This window comes from Populus alba, chromosome 1 (assembly GCF_005239225.2).
Source record: "Populus alba chromosome 1, ASM523922v2, whole genome shotgun sequence".
Taxonomy (NCBI): domain Eukaryota; kingdom Viridiplantae; phylum Streptophyta; class Magnoliopsida; order Malpighiales; family Salicaceae; genus Populus; species Populus alba.
In genome coordinates, this window is record NC_133284.1 from 152687 (window position 1) to 175003 (window position 22317).

Consider the following 22317-nt stretch of genomic DNA (forward strand, 5'->3'; position numbering starts at 1 on the left):
AGCTTTCCATTATCTGCTTCGCGAACAAGATTCATACACGTATAAATGTATGCACTTTAAGGATAAGTTCCCATCCATCCTGCATCATCATCATCATGTTCATTCGTGCCCTCGATCGGTTGGTTCTGATCACAAGGTGTAAGGTTTATTACAGCCTATACATGTGGTTACAGCTAAGAATGCTTAACAAAGAGAAGAACAAAGAAAAAAATAAAAATAAAGAAAAGGTCACAAAAAGGATCGAAATTTGTGAGCTAGCTAGGTAGTGATTAAAGATATCAGACTACTAGTAATTTTTTAAGGTTTGCCTGCACATGCAAACCACTTCCATGTAATCCAAAATAATATAATAAGATCCTGAAATTAAGATGGTCTAGTCTTTCTGCTAATATCCTTGGATATAAAAACCATGCATCAGATTCTTTGTCATAGAAATGCTGCCAAAAGTCAGTAGTGGATTTCCCAACAGTAGGGCCAGAGTAAAACTATTTCTTTTTCATTTTTCTGCTTACAGCTTCCAAGAACCATCAATCAAGAATTCAAGATGATTGTTAACAAGTCAAAGAGAATTATCCTTAGCTAACACCCATTGCCCATGTGCTTAGTCTAGTTGGAGGAGAAAATTAATACATACGACGACTAATATTAGCAACCCTTGATTTGCACAAATGGTTAGTTGATGACGAAGAGTAGGGGTTGAGCTACTCGTACCAGCTTTCGTGCTAATATTCTGTCACTAACAGTAGCTCCAAGAAGCAGAGGACACGAGTTTGCTTTAAGATGGATACAATGGTGGAGATCACGGGAAAGGGAAAGCTTGGAATTTCAGCCTCTTCCTCTTAGAGACAGAATCTTAGAAGAATAGCATAGGACAATTAAGACTTAATCTCTCATCTGTCAGACTAAGTGCTGTCCGGTTCTTGTTGTCTTAATTTGGTCCTCGACTAAATTGAATCTCATTCCAGAATCTAGCTATAATCACTAAACGATTGACTGTCACGTAAAATTAAGCTGACAATTAATTACTAATCACAAGTGCCCCCCAATTTATTGTCAATTAAAATTTAATGCCAAAAAACTTTAAATTCTATCCTGAGATCTCTTGTTCTTAACTTGATACTTGTATTCTTAGGCTAGTAGGCTGATCAGATTGGAATATGCTAAGTACCGATACTGCAACGAAAGCGAAACAATTGATCAAACTGGAATAATTTTGCTTTCAAGAGACTTGGCAATTTCTAAAGAAGGATAATTTTCTGTTTTGTACTTGCCATATAATTACAATTTCTCTTTACTTTGCTTGGATTCGATTAATTTCAACACGCAGGAGTTTCTGGTACAAGTTAACATTTGGAGTGATGTTATTGTCTCAAGTATAATCTAAAAGCTGTTTAAATTTAAAATGCTGCAGGCAGGGCAAGTTGAAGTTCACACATTCTGCCTGAGATATCTTTCTGCATACACATGGAGTCGAGACCACTCTTTAAGAGTATTCCCAAGGTATCTTGGTTTTGAAAGAATGGAGGTCAAAAAGCTCATTGATTGCACCACTAGGCAAGCCTAGAAGGAAGAGGACATTGAAAAAGAAAATGAAAATCTTTTTAATATGCAGCAGTTTTCAGTTTCTGTTAGCATACTTTTCTCTCAAGTTTCAATTTTTTATTCTTAATTAATTTGCCCATATACTGATACAATATTATAACAATCCACTTCCTCGAGTTGCATTCTCGTCTATATAAACAACTCAATTGCTTCACTTCCTCCCATCACATCCTCTATAGTTTCCCCACTCGTGCTACCTGCTGCCCGCTGCTGTCTCAATCTTGATCAAGCCATTAATGTAAGGCCAAACTCTGATCATTTATGTCCCGCCCCCCTCCAATATTTGTCTTTTAAGCTCTCTTGTTTATTGTCAACTCAATTAATGCTATGTCTCAAAATGTTTTCTTGATTTCTAACTAACCATTATCTTGGTTTTCCTTTGTGGAAGGAAAATGGAATGCCTTGGATACACCATGGTGATTCTTCTTACAATGTTAAAGATTGTCGAGGGTTATGGCACTGGGTGGACTGGTGCCCATGCAACATTCTATGGAGGAGGTGATGCATCTGGAACAATGGGTAAGAAATTAAGAAGGAAAAATAATAAAATTCGTTTTAATTTCTTGTTTGCTCTTAAATCTGGCCCCCGCTATTTAACTTTTCTCATCGTATATGACTGGTTGCTCCTGCAGGTGGTGCTTGTGGATATGGGAATCTCTATAGCCAGGGGTATGGGACAAACACAGCTGCACTGAGTACCGCTCTCTTCAACAATGGCTTGAGCTGTGGAGCCTGCTATGAGATTAAGTGTGTAAATGACAATACTTGGTGCTTACAAGAGTCCATTATTGTCACAGCCACTAATTTTTGCCCACCAAACAATGCTCTTCCTAATAATGACGGAGGGTGGTGTAACCCTCCCCAGCAACACTTTGATCTTTCTCAGCCTGTTTTCCAAAAGATCGCCCAGTATAAAGCTGGAATAGTGCCTGTCCAGTACAGAAGGTCTACACCCTATTTTACTCAACAGATAATATTCATATGATCTGTTTCCAAGCTTTTGATATGGCTGTACAGGCTATAATTAACACCAGTTGTTGTCTTTGTTTGTCGTTTGACTATATATACGCAGGGTTGCTTGCAGAAAGAGTGGTGGCATCAGATTCACGATTAATGGGCACTCCTACTTTAATCTGGTGCTCATAACAAATGTGGGAGGAGCTGGTGATGTAGTCGCGGTCTCCATAAAAGGGACTACAAGCAATTGGCAGGCAATGTCCAGGAACTGGGGCCAGAACTGGCAGAGCAACACCTATCTGAATAATCAAGCCCTCTCTTTCAAGGTCACAACCAGTGATGGACGAACGGTGGTTTCCAACAACGTGGCTCCATCCAACTGGGCTTTTGGCCAAACCTACACGGGAAGTCAGTTCTAACTTCCCAATCCCACACCTTAATCTAATAAGAGCAAACCAAAATCACAATTTCAAGCACTCAAATTAAACCCTAGCTTTTACCTTTAACTAAACTTCCCTTTAAGTACCTCTTGCCTGTCCTGTTAGTTACTAAATAGTATGTCCTTGTTTAGTGTTACTAGTATATATGGTGTTTTAAACGTGACATGCATGGCGGGGTTCTTTTGAAAATCCCCCCATACATATCAGTTTTTGCCTGACTTTCGTGGCGTTGTTGGGCTTTAATTTGCTTTACTGGAGGAAGAATCAACCTCTACATCTAGGGGTCTCCTCAGCCTGCAGAGTGCATCTACTGGTATTAATAATTAGATAACCTCTAGCATAGCAACTTGAGCTAAGTGTAAGGGGGTGTTGTTGTGTTTGTTTCTTCTTTTGTTGAAAGCTCGGCTGAGGTGAACAAAAGATTTTCACCCGCCCAAAGACGGAATCCTTTTGGAATAGGGATATATGTGTGTGGTTTCAGACCTGTAACAGAGTTAATTACTATAAAGAGAGGAAATGAAGAGATGTCCAAGGGCGATCTTTTTTCTGCTCAGGCATTGAGTGAGTTGTAATTAGGAGTTGTTGTTAATGCACACACAGCTTCCTATGTATCTTGAACTTCGATATTAATTATAGAAGAAGATAAGTATTGGAGCGTGGTTTGTTTATTTTAAGGCTTGAGTCTCTTGTAAAATTGACCATTACTGCAAATCCAACTGATCATGAGATTTACAGTGCAGCTTGCAAACAGTAAGTGCCTGTACTCTGGTGTGTCGACCTTGTCAATTTCTGTCCCCGGGAAATGCTTAAAATGTTTTGGACTGATACTGGTTGCGAATTTCTGATATATCATCATGTGTCATCCATCGTGTCAAATCTTGGGTTGAGGGGATAAGAGTGATTAATGTGCACGAAAGTCTGATGAGGATTCGGAAATCAATATCTTGGTAAATGCAACATTATACAAGCAAAAGCTTCACAGCTTTTGCTGAATCTTGAAGATCATGCCAGAAGATTTACAGCAAGACCTCCGCCACAAAAAAGACTGCACGAGGTAACACCAGGGGTAAAACTAAGAAATGCCAGAGCTGGATTTTCACGAATTGCAACATAGACAGAGGATTAATGATTCAAGAAAGAAGGGAAAACTTCAACTTAGTCCCTATTCTCAATTACATCCCAATCCTATAAAAGTTATCAATTAGGTCCCAAATACTTTGCACATCTCTCAGTTGGGGTCCTTTTGTTGATTAATATTAATATTTTCCATCTCATATGAATACTTAAGAATCTTTTTTAATAAAATGTGACAGAACAATTGATGAGCATGGATTAAATCGAAGGACTTGATTAAGAGTTTTCGGACCAAACTGATAAAATATATAGGTTGGGATGAGAGTGATTTATCTAGTTTTAAGAATTAAAATGACGTATCCTCAAGAAAGAAGGGAAGTATTAATGTTCATGTTGGTGCTGCAAATGTTCCTGGTGACCTTGGTGGTAAACCTTTTCTCGTGAAGGATACTGCTGGTGAATCAACCTGTAGACCACCTCTTGATGCAGAACAGAGAGGTTTGATTGTGCCAGGTACAACTGAGGCATTACCTGCATTTCAAAGTTCACTGTTATCATCTCACGTTATTTTTTTCTCAGCAATGTCTCCAAACCATAGACCCAAGTTGTTAAAAGATGACTACAAAAATTAATCCCTGAGGGGTTCAGAGCCATACTTATCAAAACAATTTGGTAGTGTATGTATATTTTTCCATTTGTTTCTCATATGTTTACATTTTACATGATTGGCTTGTTACCACATATATGTACTTGTATGCCCACATAACTGTGTCTATGTGTGCCCAAGTTTTTCCTTTGGGATCTTGGTTGTTTCTTTATCTATTTCTTTTGGGGAATGGGGATGAGGTGTTTCTAGTTTTCTCAAGTGCAGTGTATTTGCCCTGTATTGTCCTTTAAGAAAATCTTCTGCTCCAGATTAAAGATATGGCCGAAGAATTGGATATGCTTCTGGAATGCATTGATGAACCAGGTGGTTTCAGGGATGCCTGCACTGTATTTCTGAGAAGCTCAGAAGTGGAAGCTTTGGAGGAGGGCATGGGAACTCTCTCTGAAAATTGCAGAATGTTGAAGGTGATATTTCATTGTAATGGCTCATTGTTATTTCTTGGTTCAGCTATCATGTATCATTATCAACTGTAGCTTTGACTTCTTGTTCTGTTAGTTGCTATATTCACTCCAAAACTATCCCTTCTTAGAATAGAGTAACAGGCTCTTTAATCCTTCAAGTTTGTAACTGTAAAGCGAGATTGGGATGGGAGAAAGCTTTGTGGTCTTTTCATCTCATAGGAATAGTATCACAGCAAAATAAAGAAGGCTAATCACCTACAGAACTATCCTCCTACAGTTCAAACAACTTGTTTTTTTATGAATCATAAGAGAAGAAAGGTGCACTAGGGGTACCTTTTGAGTGAGCCCCTTCTTGTCAATATATTCTTCTTTCCGTAGTTTCTTTTGTAGCTATATATTATATTCTTCTTTCCTTATTTAGTTTCTTTCATAGTTGCATATCCCTTGATTATCTCTCTAAGATTTTCATTATTGTCTAGGCCTAGGATTAAAGGATCTAATTATGTTTATTAGACCCTAGAATTAAGGGATTTGATCATTCTTGATGAATATATATATTATAACTCTCTTAATGAAATATACAGAAAACATTTCAGAATTTCTCTTGTATTATCTTGTCATGGTATCAGAGCCAAAACTCTGAAATCAATTCATCCTGTGTCTGGTTCCTTGTCTGGTTCTTCTAGTCTGTTTTTCTTGAACTTGATCTCTTGGTTCTTGTTTCTAGTTAAATCATCATCTTGTGTCTGGTTCCTTGTCTGGTTTTTCTATTCTGTTTTTCTTGGACTTGTTCTCTTGGTTCTTGTTTCTAGTTAAATCATGTCTCTTGAATGATCTGAACATTTTCTTGTTCGTTTTACTAGAAAGAACTATTCTGCCTGGGCTTTCCAATTTCAGATTTTTGTCAGGGGGAAGGAATTATGGGGTCATATTGCTGGGACAGATCCTACACTTGACAGTGAGAAGGAGAAGTAGAAGGAGAAATATGTGAAATGGGAGGTGAAAAATGCTTAGATCATGTCTTGGATCTTTGGAAGTGTGGAACACTCCATGCTTCTCAATCTTAAGCCTTACAAATCCTGTAAAGAAATGTAGGATTACCTTAAGAAAGTTTACAACCAAATAATACAGCACAAAGGCTCCAATTGGAACTTGAGCTGGGTCAACTCAGTCAAGGCAGTATGTCAATACAAGAGTTTTATTCTTCCTTTATAAATTTGTGGGTTGAGTACACAAATATTGTGTATGTAAGTGTACCTCCTGAAGGACTTATTGTTATCCAAAGTGTGCATGAGACCGCAAGCATAATCAGTTTTTAATGAAGTTAAGGGGGGAATTTGAAGCAATTAGGTCTAACCTGATGAATAGAGAGCCAGTTCCTTTCTTGGATATTTGTGTAAGAGAGCTTCTTAGGGAAGAACAACGGATCATTACACAGGTTGTCTTGGAACAAAAAGCTTAAAATTTTACTCAAAGTCCTATTGCCTACGCTGCTTAAAGGAGATCTAAAAGAGGTAAGGATATATTTAATGTTCAGTGCTATAGTTACAAAGGATTTGGGCACATTGTCACTACTTGTACTAAAAAATTCTGCAACTATTGTAAGAAAACAGGGCATATCATCAAAGATTGATCCATCCGGCCTCTAAAGAAATCTGAAACTGCCTATAATGTCTTAGTTGGTTTCTCAAATGCTCTTAGTCCTAGTCAGTCTTCTATTACTCTTAAAATGATCCAACAAATGATAGTCTCTGCCCTTTCTGCTTTAGGCCTTTTAGGTAACTGAAATTCTATTCCTAAGCCTTGGTATTTTGATTCTGTTGCTTCCAATCACATGACCAACATTGCCTTACCTTTAAATAATATTAAAAAATATAGAGGAAATCTTCATATTCGTACTGCTGATGGTAATCCTTTGTCTATCACAGTTGTTGGTGATATTTCAGCCATTTTGAATATTGTTTTTATGTCTTCTAAGTTGTCTACTAATCTTATATCTGTTGGCCAATTAGTTGACAATAATTGTGATGTTTATTTTTCAAAATCTGGTTGTCTTGTGCAGGATCAAGTGTGCAGGAAAATGATCACGAAGGGACCTAAAGTGGGACGCCTATTTCCTTTGCTTCTATCTCCCTCTCTTGTGTCACATTATGTTGTCTGTAATGTTGTTCAATGTGATAATCAGGTGTGGCATAGAAGTTTAGAACACCCTAGTTCTTATGTACTTCGAGTCTTGTTTAAATCTGGTTTACTTGGAAACAAAAATTCGACTTCTTCTAATAATGATATTGTTGATTGTGCATCTTGCAAACTTGGTAAAAGCAAAACGCTTCTTTTTCCATTGCATAAAACTCGCACCACCAAACCTTTTGAATTCATGCATACTGATGTATAGGGTATTGCACCTGTAATTTCTCATGAACATTACAGATACTTTGTTACATTTATAGATGATTTCACTCGCTTTACTTGGGTATATTTTCTTCGATCTAAAAGTGAGGTCTTCTATGTGTTTAAAGCCTTTCTTGCCTTAGTTGAAACACAATTTTCTGCCAAAATCAAAATTCTGCAATCTGATTCAGGTGGTGAATATATGTCAAATGAATTTCAATTTTTTCTTCAAAGTCATGGGATCATATCACAACGTTCTTGTCCTTTCACCCCACAACAAAACGGTGTGGCTGAAAGAAAGAATCGTCATCTTTTTGATGTTGTTCGAACTCTTCTAATTGAGTTATGCGTTCCTTCTTATTTTTGGTGTGAAGCTTTATGTACTACTGTTTATTGATTAATCGATTACCATCTCCAAACTTGAACAATGATCCTCCCTATTTTCATTTGTTTAGATATGCACCAAATTATTCCAATCTTCATATTTTTGGATGTATTTGTTTTGTTCACCTTCTTACACATAAGAGAAATAAACTTACTGCCCAATCTGTCAAGTGTGCTTTCTTAGGATATACTGGAACCCAAAAAGGATTTCTTTGTTATGATCCACATGCACGTTGAACTCATGTCTCTAAGAATGTCATATTTTTTTGAAAATCAGCCCTTCTTTTGCACACAACAAACTTCAGCACTTCCTTCTCTATCTGTTTTACCATATTTTCCTAAGCCGTCAACACTAGTACAAAGGTTTAAACCTGGTTATGTTTATCATAGACGCACTCCTGCTTCTGATCCCTCTATAGGTCTCACTGAGGTTCCTTCACATCTTCCTGCGACATTTGATTATGTTCTACCCACTTCCTATGATCCACCACCTCTTTGTAAAAGACCTTACAAACCTCTTGAAAGGTATGTTTTTTCAACTCCTGTGTCTATGTCTACTACTCTGTCTTCTATTTCCATTCCCACTTGTTATAAACAAGCTAGAGAACATGAGTGTTGGTAACAAGCAATGAAGGCAGAACTTCAAGCACTTGAGGCAAATCATACTTGGGACATTATTTCTTGTCCTCCATATGTTAAGCCCATTGGTAGTAAATGGGTCTATATTGTGAAACTTAAGTCTGATGGCTCTTTAGATAGATACAAAGCTCGATTGGTTGCTCTTGGCAATAAACAAGAATATGGCTTCAACTATGAAGAAACATTCACACCAGTTGCTAAGATGACCACGGTGAGAACAATTCTTGCTATTGTAGCCTATAAAGGTTGGCCTTTACATCAGATAGATGTAAAAAATGCCTTCTTGCATAGGAATCTTAAGGAAGAGATTTACATGAAACTTCCACCCGGTATGTCCATAATGGCTTCTGATGAAGTTTGCAAGCTAAGACGCTCTTTGTATAAGTTAAAACAGGCACCTAGAGCCTAGTTTGAGAAGTTTCGCGACACTCTTCTCACCTTCTCCTTCACACAAAGTCAATATGATTCATCACTCTTCTTTTACAAGACCACCACTGGTATGGTATTTCTCTTAGTCTATATCGATGATATTATCATCACTGGTAATGACATTGGACTGATCACAAAGCTTCAACATATATTGCATAGTACATTTCAAATGAAAGATCTTTGACATCTCACATATTTTTTTAGGCTAGAAGTTAACTCTAGAGATCATGGTTTGTTCTTAAATCAACATAAATATATTCAGGATCTCATTGAGCTAGCGAGTTTAAAGGATGCTACTGCGGTTGATACACCAATGGAGGTGAATGTGAAATACCAAAAAGATAAAGGCGAGCTTTTGCTTGATCCTTTTTTATATAGGAAACTTGTTGGTAGTCTTATTTACCTAACAATTACAAGGCTTGATATCTCCTATGCTATCCATATAGTTAGCAAATTTATGCAGGTACCTCGACATCTTCATCTTGCTACAGTTCGTTGTATTATTAGATACTTAATTGGGTCACCTACTCGTGGGTTGTTTTTTCCTAAACAATCTACTCTTAATTTGACTTCATATAGTGATGCAGATTAGGCTGGCTACTCGGATACTAGGAAGTCTATCATAGGCTGGTGCATTTTTCTTGGAGATGCCTTGATTTCTTGAAAGTGTAAAAAGCAGGATTGTGTCTCTAAATCTTCTATAGAGGCTAAGTATAGAGCCATGTCTGCAGCTTGTTATGAAATTGTGTGGTTACGTAGTCTTATTTTTTAACTTGGGTTCCCTCCAAATGATCCTACTCCACTTCATGGTGATAATACTAGTGTTATTCAAATAGTTGTGAATCCAGTATATCATGAATGCACAAAGCATATAGAGGTGGACTGTCATTACATTAGGGAGCCTTTTACTTGAGGTGTTATCACTCTTCCTCATATTAATACTAATCTTCAAATAGCTGATGCCTTTACAAAAGCTTTGACACGCCAACGACATAAATTTCTTAGTAGGAAATTGATGTTGTTAGACCTACCAGCATCAATTTGAGAGGGGGGTGTCAATATATTCTTCTTTCCTTAGTTTTTTTCATAGCTATATATTATATTCTTCTTTCTTTATTTAGTTTCTTTCATAGTTGTATATTCCTTGATTATCTCTCTAAGATTTTTATTATTGTCTAGGCCTAGGATTAAGGGATCTAATTATGTTTATTAGACCCTAGAATTAACGGATTTGATCATTCTTGATGTATTTATATATTGTAACTCTCTTAGTGAAATATACAGAAAACATTTCAGAATTTCTCTTGTATTATCTTGTCACTTCTAAGCTGACCATCTACGAAACTATGGCATTTTAACTCAGATGTGAAATATGATTTTCCATTGTAACAGTCTATTCAGATCTGTATGTTCGTAAGCATGCACATTTCTATGAATTATATATGTTGTATAAGGTGTGTCATGATGTTTGATGTCTCAATGTTCATTGCAGAACATGATGGATGAGTTGTTGATAATAGGTATATAAAGAACTAAATGTTGACGATAACCAGAAAAACAAAGAACAAAGAACTTGCAACAAAGAGCAAAGAGCATAATGTTTTTTATATAGGTTACTGTCATCCCTTAGCCGTTATTTATAGATGAAATCAATCACAACACAATTAAGAAACATAACTAACACAAACTCCTTCATTTATGGAGCTATGTAACTTATCCTAAATAAGTTTCATATCTAAAGAAGTAAAAACTGACTAAACAACATTAAGATAATGATGTTACTAATAAATAAACATTAACGAAAGATAACATATGGGTGAGACATTAATTTCAGCTTTGGTGTCATAACTTCAACACTCCTCCTTGGTTCCAAAACTGCACATTCCTATCATCTCCCTTAGATCTTCAAATCTCTTTTTAGCTAAAAGCTTGGTGAACAGGTCTGCTAATTGCTCTTTTGAAGTGCAGTATATCATCTCTAGTTCCCTTTGTTGCTGGAATTGCCTAATAGCATGGAACTTGATCTTCATATGCTTGGTCCTGTCATGAGAAACAGAATTCTTTGAAATAGCTATTGCTAATGTATTGTCACAGAACAATTCTGTGGGACTTCGTTGATCAAAGTTTAGATCATTTAGCATTTTCCTTGGCTATATCAATTGCTTTGATGCCACATATGTTGCTATGTATTTTGCCTTTGCAGTAGAATGTGCAACCACTGATTGCTTCTATGAGTTCCAACAGAAAATGCTTCCTCCAATAGCAAAGCAATAACCTGAGGTGCTCATCATTTCTTCATCACTTCCAGCCCAATCACTATCAGAAAAACCAACAAGTTTAACAGAACTTGATTTCACAAAATGCATGCCAAACTTTAAGGTCCCTTTCAGATATCTCAGACCTCTCTTGGCTGCAACAAAATGGATTTGACTTGGACTTTGCATGAACCTAGAGAGGTAATTGACAACAAAAACAATGTCTGGGCGTGTAGCAGTTAAATACAACAAGCTGCCAACTAAACTTCTATAGGCTTTTCCATTAGTTTTAGGAGCTCCATCCTCCTTCATTAGCTTTTGTCCCAGTGCCATAGGTATACTAACTGGTTAGCAATTTTTCATTGAAAATTTATTTAGTAGCTTCATTGTAAACCTCTTTTGACATAGGAAATAACCTTGCTTCGATTGAGTTACTTCCATGCATAAGAAGTATGACAGCAAACCAAGTTCATTCATCTCAAACTTATCCTTCATGTTGGTTTTAAACTCCTCTACCAGTTGCTCCTTGTCTCCTGCAATCAATAAATCATCTACATACACTGATACGATTAGAGTATGTTTGTCAACATTTTTCACATATAAAGTTACTTCATTCATGCTTCTTTCAAAGTCTAAACTCAAAAGATACCCATCCAATTTGCTATACCAGACTCTAGGAGCCTGTTTAAGTCCATACAAAGCCTTCTTTAGCAAATATACTTTGTTTGATGTGATCTCCTTTTTAAAGCCATCAGGTTGTTCAACATATATTCTTCATTTAGAACACCATTCAGAAATGCAGACTTAACATCCAATTGAAAAATATGCCAACCATTTTATGCTACTAGAGTAAGCAAAAGCTTTATTGATCAAGCCTAGATACTGGAGCAAATGTCTCAACGAAGTCAATACCTGGCTCTTGTGAATAACCCTTCACTACAAGTCTTGCTTTGTGCTTGCTGAAAATACCTGGCTCTTGTGAATAACCCTTCACTACAAGTCTTGCTTTGTGCTTGCTGATACTCCCATCTGCATCAACTTGGTTTTGAAAATCCATTTCACACCAATTACCTTATTGTGAACGGGTTTGTCAACCAATATCCATGTTTCATTCTTTTCTATCATTATGAGCTTCTCCTTCATTGCAGCTATCCATACTTGTGAGTTGATAGCTTCTTCAAAATCTATTGGTTTTGTTTCAGCAACATTGCACCAGCTATAAATGTCAGCTAAGGACCTTGTCCCCCTTACTGGTTTGTCATCGACAGTATCATCATCCTCTGTAGCATCCAGTTCAATTTGATACTCCTGTTTTGTCCCTTCAATTGATGCAGCTTCCCAGTTCCATATACCATTCTCTGCAACTTTTACATCTCTAGCAATCACAACTTTATTAGATTTCAGATCATAGATTTTATAAGCCTTAGATTTTGTGTTATATCCTATAAGAATTCCCATATCAGCCTTTTGATCAAGTTTTCTTCTCTTAACTTCAGGTTGCAAAACATAGCAAGGGCTACCAAAAACTTTTGAATGATCAACACTAGGTTTAAATCCATACTAGATTTCATAAGGAGTCTTATCTCCTAACACTCTTGTGGTCATACGATTTAGAAGGTAAGATGCTGTGTTTACTGCCTCTGCCCAGAATTTTAATGGCATTTTCTTCTCATATAGCAAACATCTTGCCATTTCCATCAATGTCCGGTTTCTCCTATCACTTACTCCATTCTATTATAGAGTGTAGGGAATTGTCAGTTGGTGTTTAATCCCTTCTTTTGCCAAGTATGCCTTAAATTGTCGAGAGGTATACTCTCCTCCATTGTCAGATCTTAATATCTTCAATTTGTTTCTTGTTTCCAGTTGAACTTAACAAACTCAGCAAACACATTCGATTTTGATTTCAGAAAGTAAACCCAGTAGTACCTACTATAATCATCAACAAACAGAAGAAAATACTTTGAACCATTCAATGATTCATTATGCATTGGCCCACACACATCTGTGTGTACAAGCTGGAGTTTTGACAGTGCTCTATATGTATTGTCAGGAAAAACAACTCTAGTTTGTTTTCCTAACTGACAGGCTTTACAAATACTCTTTTGTTCTTGTATATGTGATAAACCGTGAGTCATCTGTAGGTCAGCCATTCTCTTTAAAGTTGCATAATTAAAGTGCCCCAACCGTTTGTGCCAAAGAACAGATTCATTGTTCTCATAAGTATTAGCACTCAAACATACTTCTCTCCAATCAACATTAAAACTTTTGTTCATCATTTTTGCAGAAAGCAGTAACACTCTATTTTTATCTTTAATATCATATACTCCATCATTAAAGAATATTGAGTAACCAAATTCTAGTAATTGTCCCATACTCACTAGATTCTGATTAATCTTAGGTACATAAAGCATATTTTTTAGAGTTTTTGTACCTGACATTGTTTCAACTTCAATCGCCCCTTTGCCTTTAACCTTCACATACTCTCCATGGCCAATTCTTACTTTAGACATGTAGCTTTTATCCAAATCCTTGAATAAACTCAAATCTGCAGTCATATGATTAGTGCAACCACTATCAATAAGCCATGATGAATTGTTTACCTCTGCTGTGTTACACATCTCCTGTATTGTAGCCATGAATAAAAGATCTTCCTTGATTTCTGAACAACCGGCTACTTGAGCTTGTTTTACTGTTTCTGCTTTATTTTTGCAGAATCTTTGAATATGACCAAATTGATTGCAGTTTTGGCATTGTGCATTCTTGAGCCAACACCAGGCTTCAAGATGATTTATTTTCTGACAGAATTTACAAGCAGGAAAATGTTCTTTCTTCTCTTTCCCTCTAGTGAAGTTGTTGTTGTTTCTGTTCTGTTGCCATTTATTGGATTGCCAACTTCTCCCTCTTTCTCTTTTTCCTTCTTGATTGTTCTTATAAAAATTCTTAGATTGGCTCTGCTTGGAAACTGCAACAAGAGCTCCTTCACATATTTTTTCTTGTGTGTAAGCTTGCCTCTGCTTTACCGCTTGTAAAGCATTTACCAATTCTTGCAGGCTCATTTCAGAGAAATCTTTAGAATCTTCTAAAGAGCAAATTTTATGTTCAAATTTTGCTGGTAGACTTACCAAAACTTTCTCTACTATTCTTGAATCTGGAAAATCTTCTCCCAAAAGTCTCACTTGATTCACAAGTTTTGAAATTTGAGAAGAGAAGTCTTTGATGGTTTCAGTTTCTTTCATCTTCAAACCTTCAAACTGTCTTTTAAGATTTAAAATCTGCATCTTCCTTGACTTCTCATCACCATGAAATTCTACTTTTAATTTATCCCATGTTTCTTTGATAGATTTACAAGCCATAATTTGGTGAAGATTTCTTCACTCACAGCATTATGAAGACAGGTAAGAGCTTTGAATCGCTTTGCCTTTTCTTCATTAAAAAACTTCATCTATGCAATCGTAGGATTGTTTCCTAGTAGAGTTGGTGGCTTATCGCTCTCCACTATCTCCCACAAGTCAAAAGCTTTGAAATAAGTTTCCATTTTCACAGCCTACACACCAAAATTCTGCCCTGTGAACACTGGTGTTTTTGCTGGAAAATTTGCAGAATCCATTTCTTAAAAAAAACTCACTTAATCTCTCGTGTTTCACTCACAATCCCTTCAAAATGCTTTGATTTAGCCTCACTAATCTCTCGTGTTTCACTCACAATCCCTTCAAAGATCAAAGAATGCTCTGATACCAATTGTTGATAATAGGTATATAAAGAACTGAATGTTGATGATAACTAGAAAAACAAAGAACAAAGAGCATAATGTTTTTGATGTAGGTTACTGCCATCCCTTAGCTGTTATTTATAGATGAAATCAATCACAACACAATTAAGAAACATAACTAATATAAACTCCTTCATTTATGGAGCTATGTAACTTATCCTAAATAAGTTTCATATCTAAAAAGTAAAAATTGACTAAACAACTTTAAGATAATGATGTTACTAATAGATAAACATTAATGAAAGATAACATGTGGCTGAGACATTAATTTCAACTTTGGAGCCATAACTTCAACATGAGCGGCTTGGAGAGATCCAACATGTTCTATATTAAACTGTGCAAGGTATTCTTCAGTTTTGGAAATGTCTTGTTATTACTAGCAGTATATTCATTTTCTTGAATTGAAGAACTCGAAAAATGTCTTAATATGGAAACTTTCAGTAACTGAGATGCAGAAGTGTACATGTCATATTGATATAAATATCATTTCAATGACACAACAATAAATTACAACAATCTGGTAGGAAATACTATTCCAGGAATATGATGAAAGTGGTCTGGTACAATCTCATCCAATTTCATATTTGGTTTGTGTCTTGTTTTGAGTTGCCATTTGATTGTTCATCTGATTTTCAGTTTTGGCTAGAAGAATACATTTAGATGGTATTGTTAAGCAAGCTTCCGATCGCCAATGTTGGGAACTCTGGAATCGCCAGAAGTTGAGTTCTGAACCTGAGTAGAAGCGGCGGTGTATACTAAAACTAAATCAGGTTGGTCGTTAGTTACTGTTTACCTGTGATATTATCCCTCCTGACAGTGCTAAACCTTAATCCCTTTTCCAGGAGTTGACCAATCAGTTGATTCAATTGGAGAGACACTTCAATACCCTTGAACTTCGGAGTTTTGGTGGAAATGATGGATCTCACTCAGATCGGATAGCTTTGCAGAGTAGACAAGTGCCTTCAAGGTATAGTTGACATTAGATGTTTAGCTTGTATATGACGGTTAGTACTATGCACTCCATCGCTTGTTGCTTTTCACCAATGTATTGTTACCTAACCCAGAAAGGTAGACACTTCCAGTCCTTGAATAGTTTACAAAACACAATGAGTTCACAGCTTGCAGCTGCTGAACAACTTTCTGAAAGTCTCTCAAAAGGAAGTAAAGAATCACCTGTAGAACAAAAAGAAGTAAAGAATGAGCTTTTTGAAACAATTGGGATTCCCTATGATGCCTCTTTTAGCTCACCAGATGCAACGGAAGTTAGTGATACCTCATCATTGAAGAAACTTTTACTTTCTCCTGGTTCTACTGCCACCAAAGGTAAGTCTAGGAGACACCGAGCAAGTGCCATGAAGAGTTGTGATCCAGAAACTTCAAGGAGGAGGAGGGACTCACTGGATCAGGTAATTCTTTTTCAAGCCACTTTTATCAATCTTGATGCTCTCCCCTCTGGTGCCCCTCTAGTGTTATTTACTTGCCAACCGCAACTAGTTGGAATTGAAATTTAGCTGTCTTGAGTTGGTCCTCTAGTGATACTCAATTCACTGAAGCTAGTTTGCTTTTGCAGATAGCCAAATTCTTTCTTACAGGCATGGAATTAATCTACTAAACTGTTCAATTAGAAATATGAATAGAGCTTCGCTCAGATTATTCTGCTTTGTTGCTTGTGCTGTGGATTTCACTTGCTCTCTTTCCCCTTGACTTTTTGACGATGCAACTTCTTATGTTTAAAACAAACAAATTACTTCACAGGTAAACAAGTCAGGAGATGAAGCCGTACACCACTAAGATTTAATACAAAACTTGAAGATAAAAATAAATGATGATTGAATCTTCATAGACAAGTTTAGAATCCATTCAGAAGTGCAGTTCGGTTTCAGTGTTCATAAGATTATACTAAAATATATGGGCCTCTAAATTAGCAGACGCATTTTTAACTTGGAAGATAACCGCAAATTCCTGTTACTATTTTCTTCCAACTTGATTATGCTTTTATTAACTATTTTCTTACAACTTCGAGTTATGCTTTTATTAAATTAACTTCCAAGTATCTCATCTCATCCTGTGAGCTGATAGATTTTCTGGAAACATTAACATGCATGTTAATTATGACCCGAGCTGCAGAGCCGGGCTAGTTTTGAGCCTACAAACACTACTGTAAAAAGGGTGCTTTTGCAAGAAAGTCAGAAGAAAAGTGTGGATAGGTCATCCTTGTTGAAGGATAGTCAAGATGTTAGCTCTAGCTTGGTGGACAGATCAGCAGTTCACCAAGAAAACCGGACATTTCCATCATCTTTCTCGCACCCATCTGAAAGCAAAGGTGAGCTATTACTAAGTTAAGATGAAAGAGCACTTCAGGCATGTTTGCTTATTATCTATATGCATATGAAGAAAAAACAACTGATGATGGCTTTTTCTATGTTTAAGCAGGCTTACAGTATGGATTCACCAAACGGGCAGTCGAGATAAAACCACCTGCTGCATTTAAATTGGCAACTGATCCTCTGTTGCCATCACACCCTCTGGCATTGAGGTCTCCTGCATTGCAAAGTAACAATGCAATGACCTTATCGGTTTCCTCATCGCTAGTATGCTGACAGCAGAAGACAAACATACCAGGGAAACTTACAATATGAATGCTGATAAATCAAAGAGTATGTTTTCTCATATTGAGGAGCCCAAATCTGTTTTGATCAATGAGACCAAGTCTATTCAGCAAAATGAAACTAACCTAAATAAAAAATCTGCTGTCTCAACAGTGTCACCAACACAGACATCGTTGTTTCCGAAGAAGCCAAATGAGATTTTTGTTTCCACTTACAGTACTGCGCTCGCAAAGTCAGCAATTGAAAGTTTGAAGAATGGACCAGCAACCACCAAAGGTTCATTTTTTAAATCTGCTAGTAAAAATCATGAGCCTCCATGCTCTTCTGTCGGTGCTACTCCTGTTGCTCCCGCCCTACCTGGAAAAGTTCCTCGTATCAATGTTGCAACTAGCACAAGTCAGCCTAGTGAAAAAGCTTCATCTTCTCCAGCAGTCTCAATATCGCTTTCAGTTTCCTCATCTACAATGATCAATATATTAGCAAACATCCCATCATCAGTATCTACACTGATCTCGTCAGGCACAATGCCATCAAGCACAGCTTCAACATCCCTGTCATCAGTTTCTTTCCCCCTGTTTTACCTTCTTCCAGTTCATTATCTTTTCAGGCCCCCAAGACAGTGTTACCCTCATATACTCCATCTCTAACCTCAGAGACTTCTAAGGAGCTGCAGCCCCCTCTAGGAAAAAACTCCACCTTCTAGACATCCAACTCCTTCACATTTGACATCAGAGTCCCTTAAAAAAGAAGAATCAGCCTCTTATGGGCAAAACCGCACCTAATTTTTACCCCACTCCTACCCCTTCAGTGTCAGAATCGCTTAAAACAGAGCCTCAACCCCCTGCTGGAAAAAGTCAACCTTTCCAAAAGATATGGGTGCATTCTCTGGTGGCTTTTTCGACCTGCATCTTTCAACTTTCAATCTCCACAGCCTTCACAATCGTCTCCACCAACAGATATGGGTGCATTCTCTGGTGGCTTTGCTACAGGAGCAGTTGCTCAAGCTCCTGCTCAAAGCCAGTGTGGCCAGCCAGCACAGATTGGCCCAGGACAACAAGCACTGGGATCAGTTCTTGGCACTTTTGGGCAGTAGACAGTTTGGAGCTGGTTTACCTGGAAGTGGTTTTGATTCTACCAGTAATTTTGATGGTGGCTTTGCTACTAGTAGTTCAACAGGTGGCTTTGCAAGTGCTGCAACTGCTGGCAGGTTTGCCGGTGTTGCTTCTATAAGTGGTGGGTTTGCTGCTTTGGGATCTTCTGGTGCAGGGTTTGCTGGTGCGGCTGCGTGTAGTGGATTCGATAGTGTGGCTTCTGGTGTTGGATTTGGTGGTGCGGCTTCAGGTGGAGGTGGATTTGCTACTACAGGTAGCATTATTGGCTAATATTCTATTTTCCTCGTTTTTTGTTTAATGCATTCGATGCCTTTGCTGATTTGTAATGCAAATTTGCACGGGTAGTAGATTTGGGGCTTTTGGGAGCCAACAAGGTGCTGGTGGTTTTTCAGCTTTCTCTGGTAATGAAGGAGGCAGCCACCAAGGAATTGATGGTTTCTCTTCTTTCAGCGGTAATCTGGGAGGAACTAGAAAACCTCCAGAATTATTCACGCAGATGAGAAAATAGAGTTCGGAGCTTTCATACTAGGCTTTGAAAATTTTGCTCACAAATGAAAAAAATATTTCCGGTAATTGAATGTAAATTGTGATTCACAGCAGGTTACATCACATTATGTTGGATATCCGAGTTCTGCATTGTCTTATACTTGATCATTTTACTAAATATTTTACCAGTAGATGTGTCAATCCATGAATGAATAACCATATTATGTGCAGATATGAGAACTGAATAACAGGAAATAAAACGGAATTTGAGAATCTCCAGGTAAAACAAATGTTTGGTATTTGACATTGCAGGACGAAAAAAAACCGTAAGTTGGATTTGTGGCTGTTCAAGTTGTGAGCAGGAGTAAGGGGGTTTGAATGCTGGAATACAAAGCCCACCTTCTCTTCTACATCACAAACACATTACATCACAAACACATTATGTTGTATTATAAAATTCGAGAACAGCAGGAGCATAAGGAAAAGAGAGAACTAAGCAAAATCCAGGAGTCGAGAATTTTCAACCTCAGCATCATTCTAAACTATCAAACAGGAATTCCTAGTTCTGAAATCTTCATGATCCGCTTGTCAAGTGCAGCCCTTTGCTGCTTCAAAAGGGAGGTCATAGAAGCAACCTAATCAAATATAAGATAGAGAACCTTCAACATGGTTATCAATCAGGTCAACATACAAACACCATCAAAAGATAGAATTATCAAATGAGAATTGTCAAGACTTGCCTCAGCTCGAAGTTTCAAAGCATCCCTGCCAGGAATTTCTCGAAGTCCATCCATCAAATCTAATGCAAAATCACAAAAACTGGAATCAAACACAACGATAATTTTTAAAATGGGATGAATATTGGACTTGATGACTTAATCTTCGCTAATTGGTTGATGCTTGATGGATAACAAGCAGCTCATGAGTGCCCCATGCTTCAAGTTGAAAAATCAAGGTTTTCCAGCTATCATTTTAAAAATAGCTAATCTCTGACAGCCAACAAGTCAAGACCATAGGAGATTTTTCCTATCTTCCACCATGACAATTCAGTGGAAAAATCTCATTACCGAACACAAACCCATCACTTATAAAACTGAAAAGAATGCCCCAAGGACTGGTCAAAGTTCTCAACTCTATGACATAACAAAGAAAAATGAGAAAGTCTTTGGCATCCAGACCTGCAGTTTTGGTTTCAACCTTGTAAACTGATTTAGCAAGACGCTGAATTTGAATCCCAGTATCCCTACAGATATACGCATTGAATAAACAACCCTGAGATAACTAATGAAAGTATGGCAGCATATAAGAGATCACAAAGTCAAATTACAGGAGCTCAGTGTGGCCATTTTTCATTTCTTTTTCAGCAAGAGATGCCCTTTCAAGCAGTTTTCTGCTTTCCTTCTTCATTAAATCAACAGAAAAGCTGAATTCTTTTACATTCTTCTCTGCTCTTAGAAATTGTGCCTGCACGTGTACAGACAGAGGACAACATATCCGAGACATGAGAAGCAACCTTCAAGTTTTAATTGGAATACAAATCTAGGATCTTAGGGTTTTTATTTTACATAGTAACCAAGTTAAAATGAAGGGGGTAGATACCTCCTCACTTTGAAACCGACCCAATGTATTCCGAAACAAAAACCTTCTTGGCCCTGCGCAAAACTCCTCAAATGTCAGCTCATATTATGGTGCAGTAGCCAGTAGGGAACAAAATATATGCTTTATATTATATGATTGTAAAGGATGATCAAGCGAAAGCAAAATCAAGCACTATAATTTTTGTGGCAGTACTAGGATAGTTTGAATTGAAGTGTGCGAACCAGTCTTGAATGAGCTATAAATATGTCTCCTTAAGTTAAATGAATAAATTGCTATAAGCTTCTTTTTTTCCCCAGAAAGAACTCCTTTTATTATCAAAGAGTTGGGTGAAATCAACACTTAGATTATGCAGTTTCTAATATAGAATGAAGCCCAGGATGTGAAATGGCTTCCACTACGACTATGCCTGATTTTGGCACATAGGATGATCTATATATTATATAGTAGTGGGACATTATGGGACAAAGACACAAGATCATCATTTTCTTTGGTAAAAATATTTTTAGGGGCTGCAAGAAGATGGAAAAATAAAAAAGGAATGGATGTGATTCAGGTTACAGTATATTTCGGATTCTAAAAGGTATTAAAAGAAGGTAGAGAGAGCTAAAAGAAAGGAAGACATACATTAAATTCTTCCTACTAGTTATTGAGAAAAAAAAAAAAAAAAGGAGAAACAAGATTGAATAGGATAGGTAGAGGAGTGGAAAAGAAGACGAGACCTCGCATGAGGAAGAGCCCGGCAGCGAGAGTAAGTCCAATGGCAGCAGCTGGGTGGTCCTTGGCAGTGAGCAACTCCTCTGAGAATAACAAAATTAAGTAGAAAGCAAATTGATTTAAGAGAGATAGTGTTTGTTGTGCTAAATAAAGTGTCATTTTGAACAAAAAAGAAGTAGGAAACCTTTAACTTTGGAGAAGAAAGTATTTTCGTAAGAGTTGAACTTTGAAATGGCTTCTGGTACATGGTCCTGCAAAGCAATGTCAATCATCAATCTACTAAGCATATGATGGGAATTATTTTCTTATTTAGGAAGACGATTAATCGGAAGTGATTAATTAATAAATGTAGTTAAAAGAAGAAAAGAAAAAGGGAGGATAAACGCAGATTAGAATATATGATAATGGTTTGTAAATAAAAGAAGGAATTGCCTGAAAGGAGCGAAGATGGGAAGAAGAGGATTGTTGGAAGGAAAGAGCGGAGCGAATTGCAGAATCCTTAGATTCCTTGACAGTTCGCTGCAGATCCTCCATTACTTCCCAGCTGCTGCTGCTGCTGCTACTATTATTACTATTATCTCCTTCCTCACCCATCCCTCTTCTTTCTCTTTCGATCAAACCTTAAGCTGTCTGCCTGCGCTCTCTCTCTCTCCCTCTCTCTCAGTCGATCCTCCAACCTCTGTGACGCGGTCGCACTCGAAAAAATGAGACGATGGATGGATGGGGTGGGTGGGTCAGTAGTGATTGATAAACCATGAAGCCCAATAATAGGAGAAAGCCCAACCCAAG

General features: G+C 37.3%; 2 protein-coding genes and 1 pseudogene across 2 annotated transcripts; 2 read left to right on the forward strand and 1 right to left on the reverse strand.

The window, feature by feature from the left end:
- Positions 1-1513: 1513 nt before the first annotated feature.
- LOC118032741 (expansin-A15) lies at positions 1514-3673 on the forward strand. Its single transcript, XM_035037531.2, has 4 exons — positions 1514-1837; positions 1991-2121; positions 2235-2547; positions 2675-3673. Exons 2-4 carry the CDS (start codon positions 1995-1997, stop codon positions 2976-2978), a joined length of 744 nt encoding a protein of 247 aa, XP_034893422.1. The 5' UTR covers positions 1514-1837; positions 1991-1994; the 3' UTR covers positions 2979-3673.
- On the forward strand, positions 3524-19320 carry LOC118032749 (nuclear pore complex protein NUP214-like; annotated as a pseudogene).
- Positions 19321-19496: 176 nt separating this feature from the next.
- Positions 19497-22250, reverse strand: LOC118032742 (RGS1-HXK1-interacting protein 1). Its single transcript, XM_035037532.2, has 8 exons — positions 21961-22250; positions 21713-21779; positions 21534-21611; positions 20815-20867; positions 20543-20679; positions 20394-20458; positions 19956-20014; positions 19497-19850 (listed from the first exon to the last, which is right to left on the reverse strand). Exons 1-8 carry the CDS (start codon positions 22120-22122, stop codon positions 19761-19763), a joined length of 711 nt encoding a protein of 236 aa, XP_034893423.1. The 5' UTR covers positions 22123-22250; the 3' UTR covers positions 19497-19760.
- Between the last annotated feature and the right edge of the window lie 67 nt (positions 22251-22317).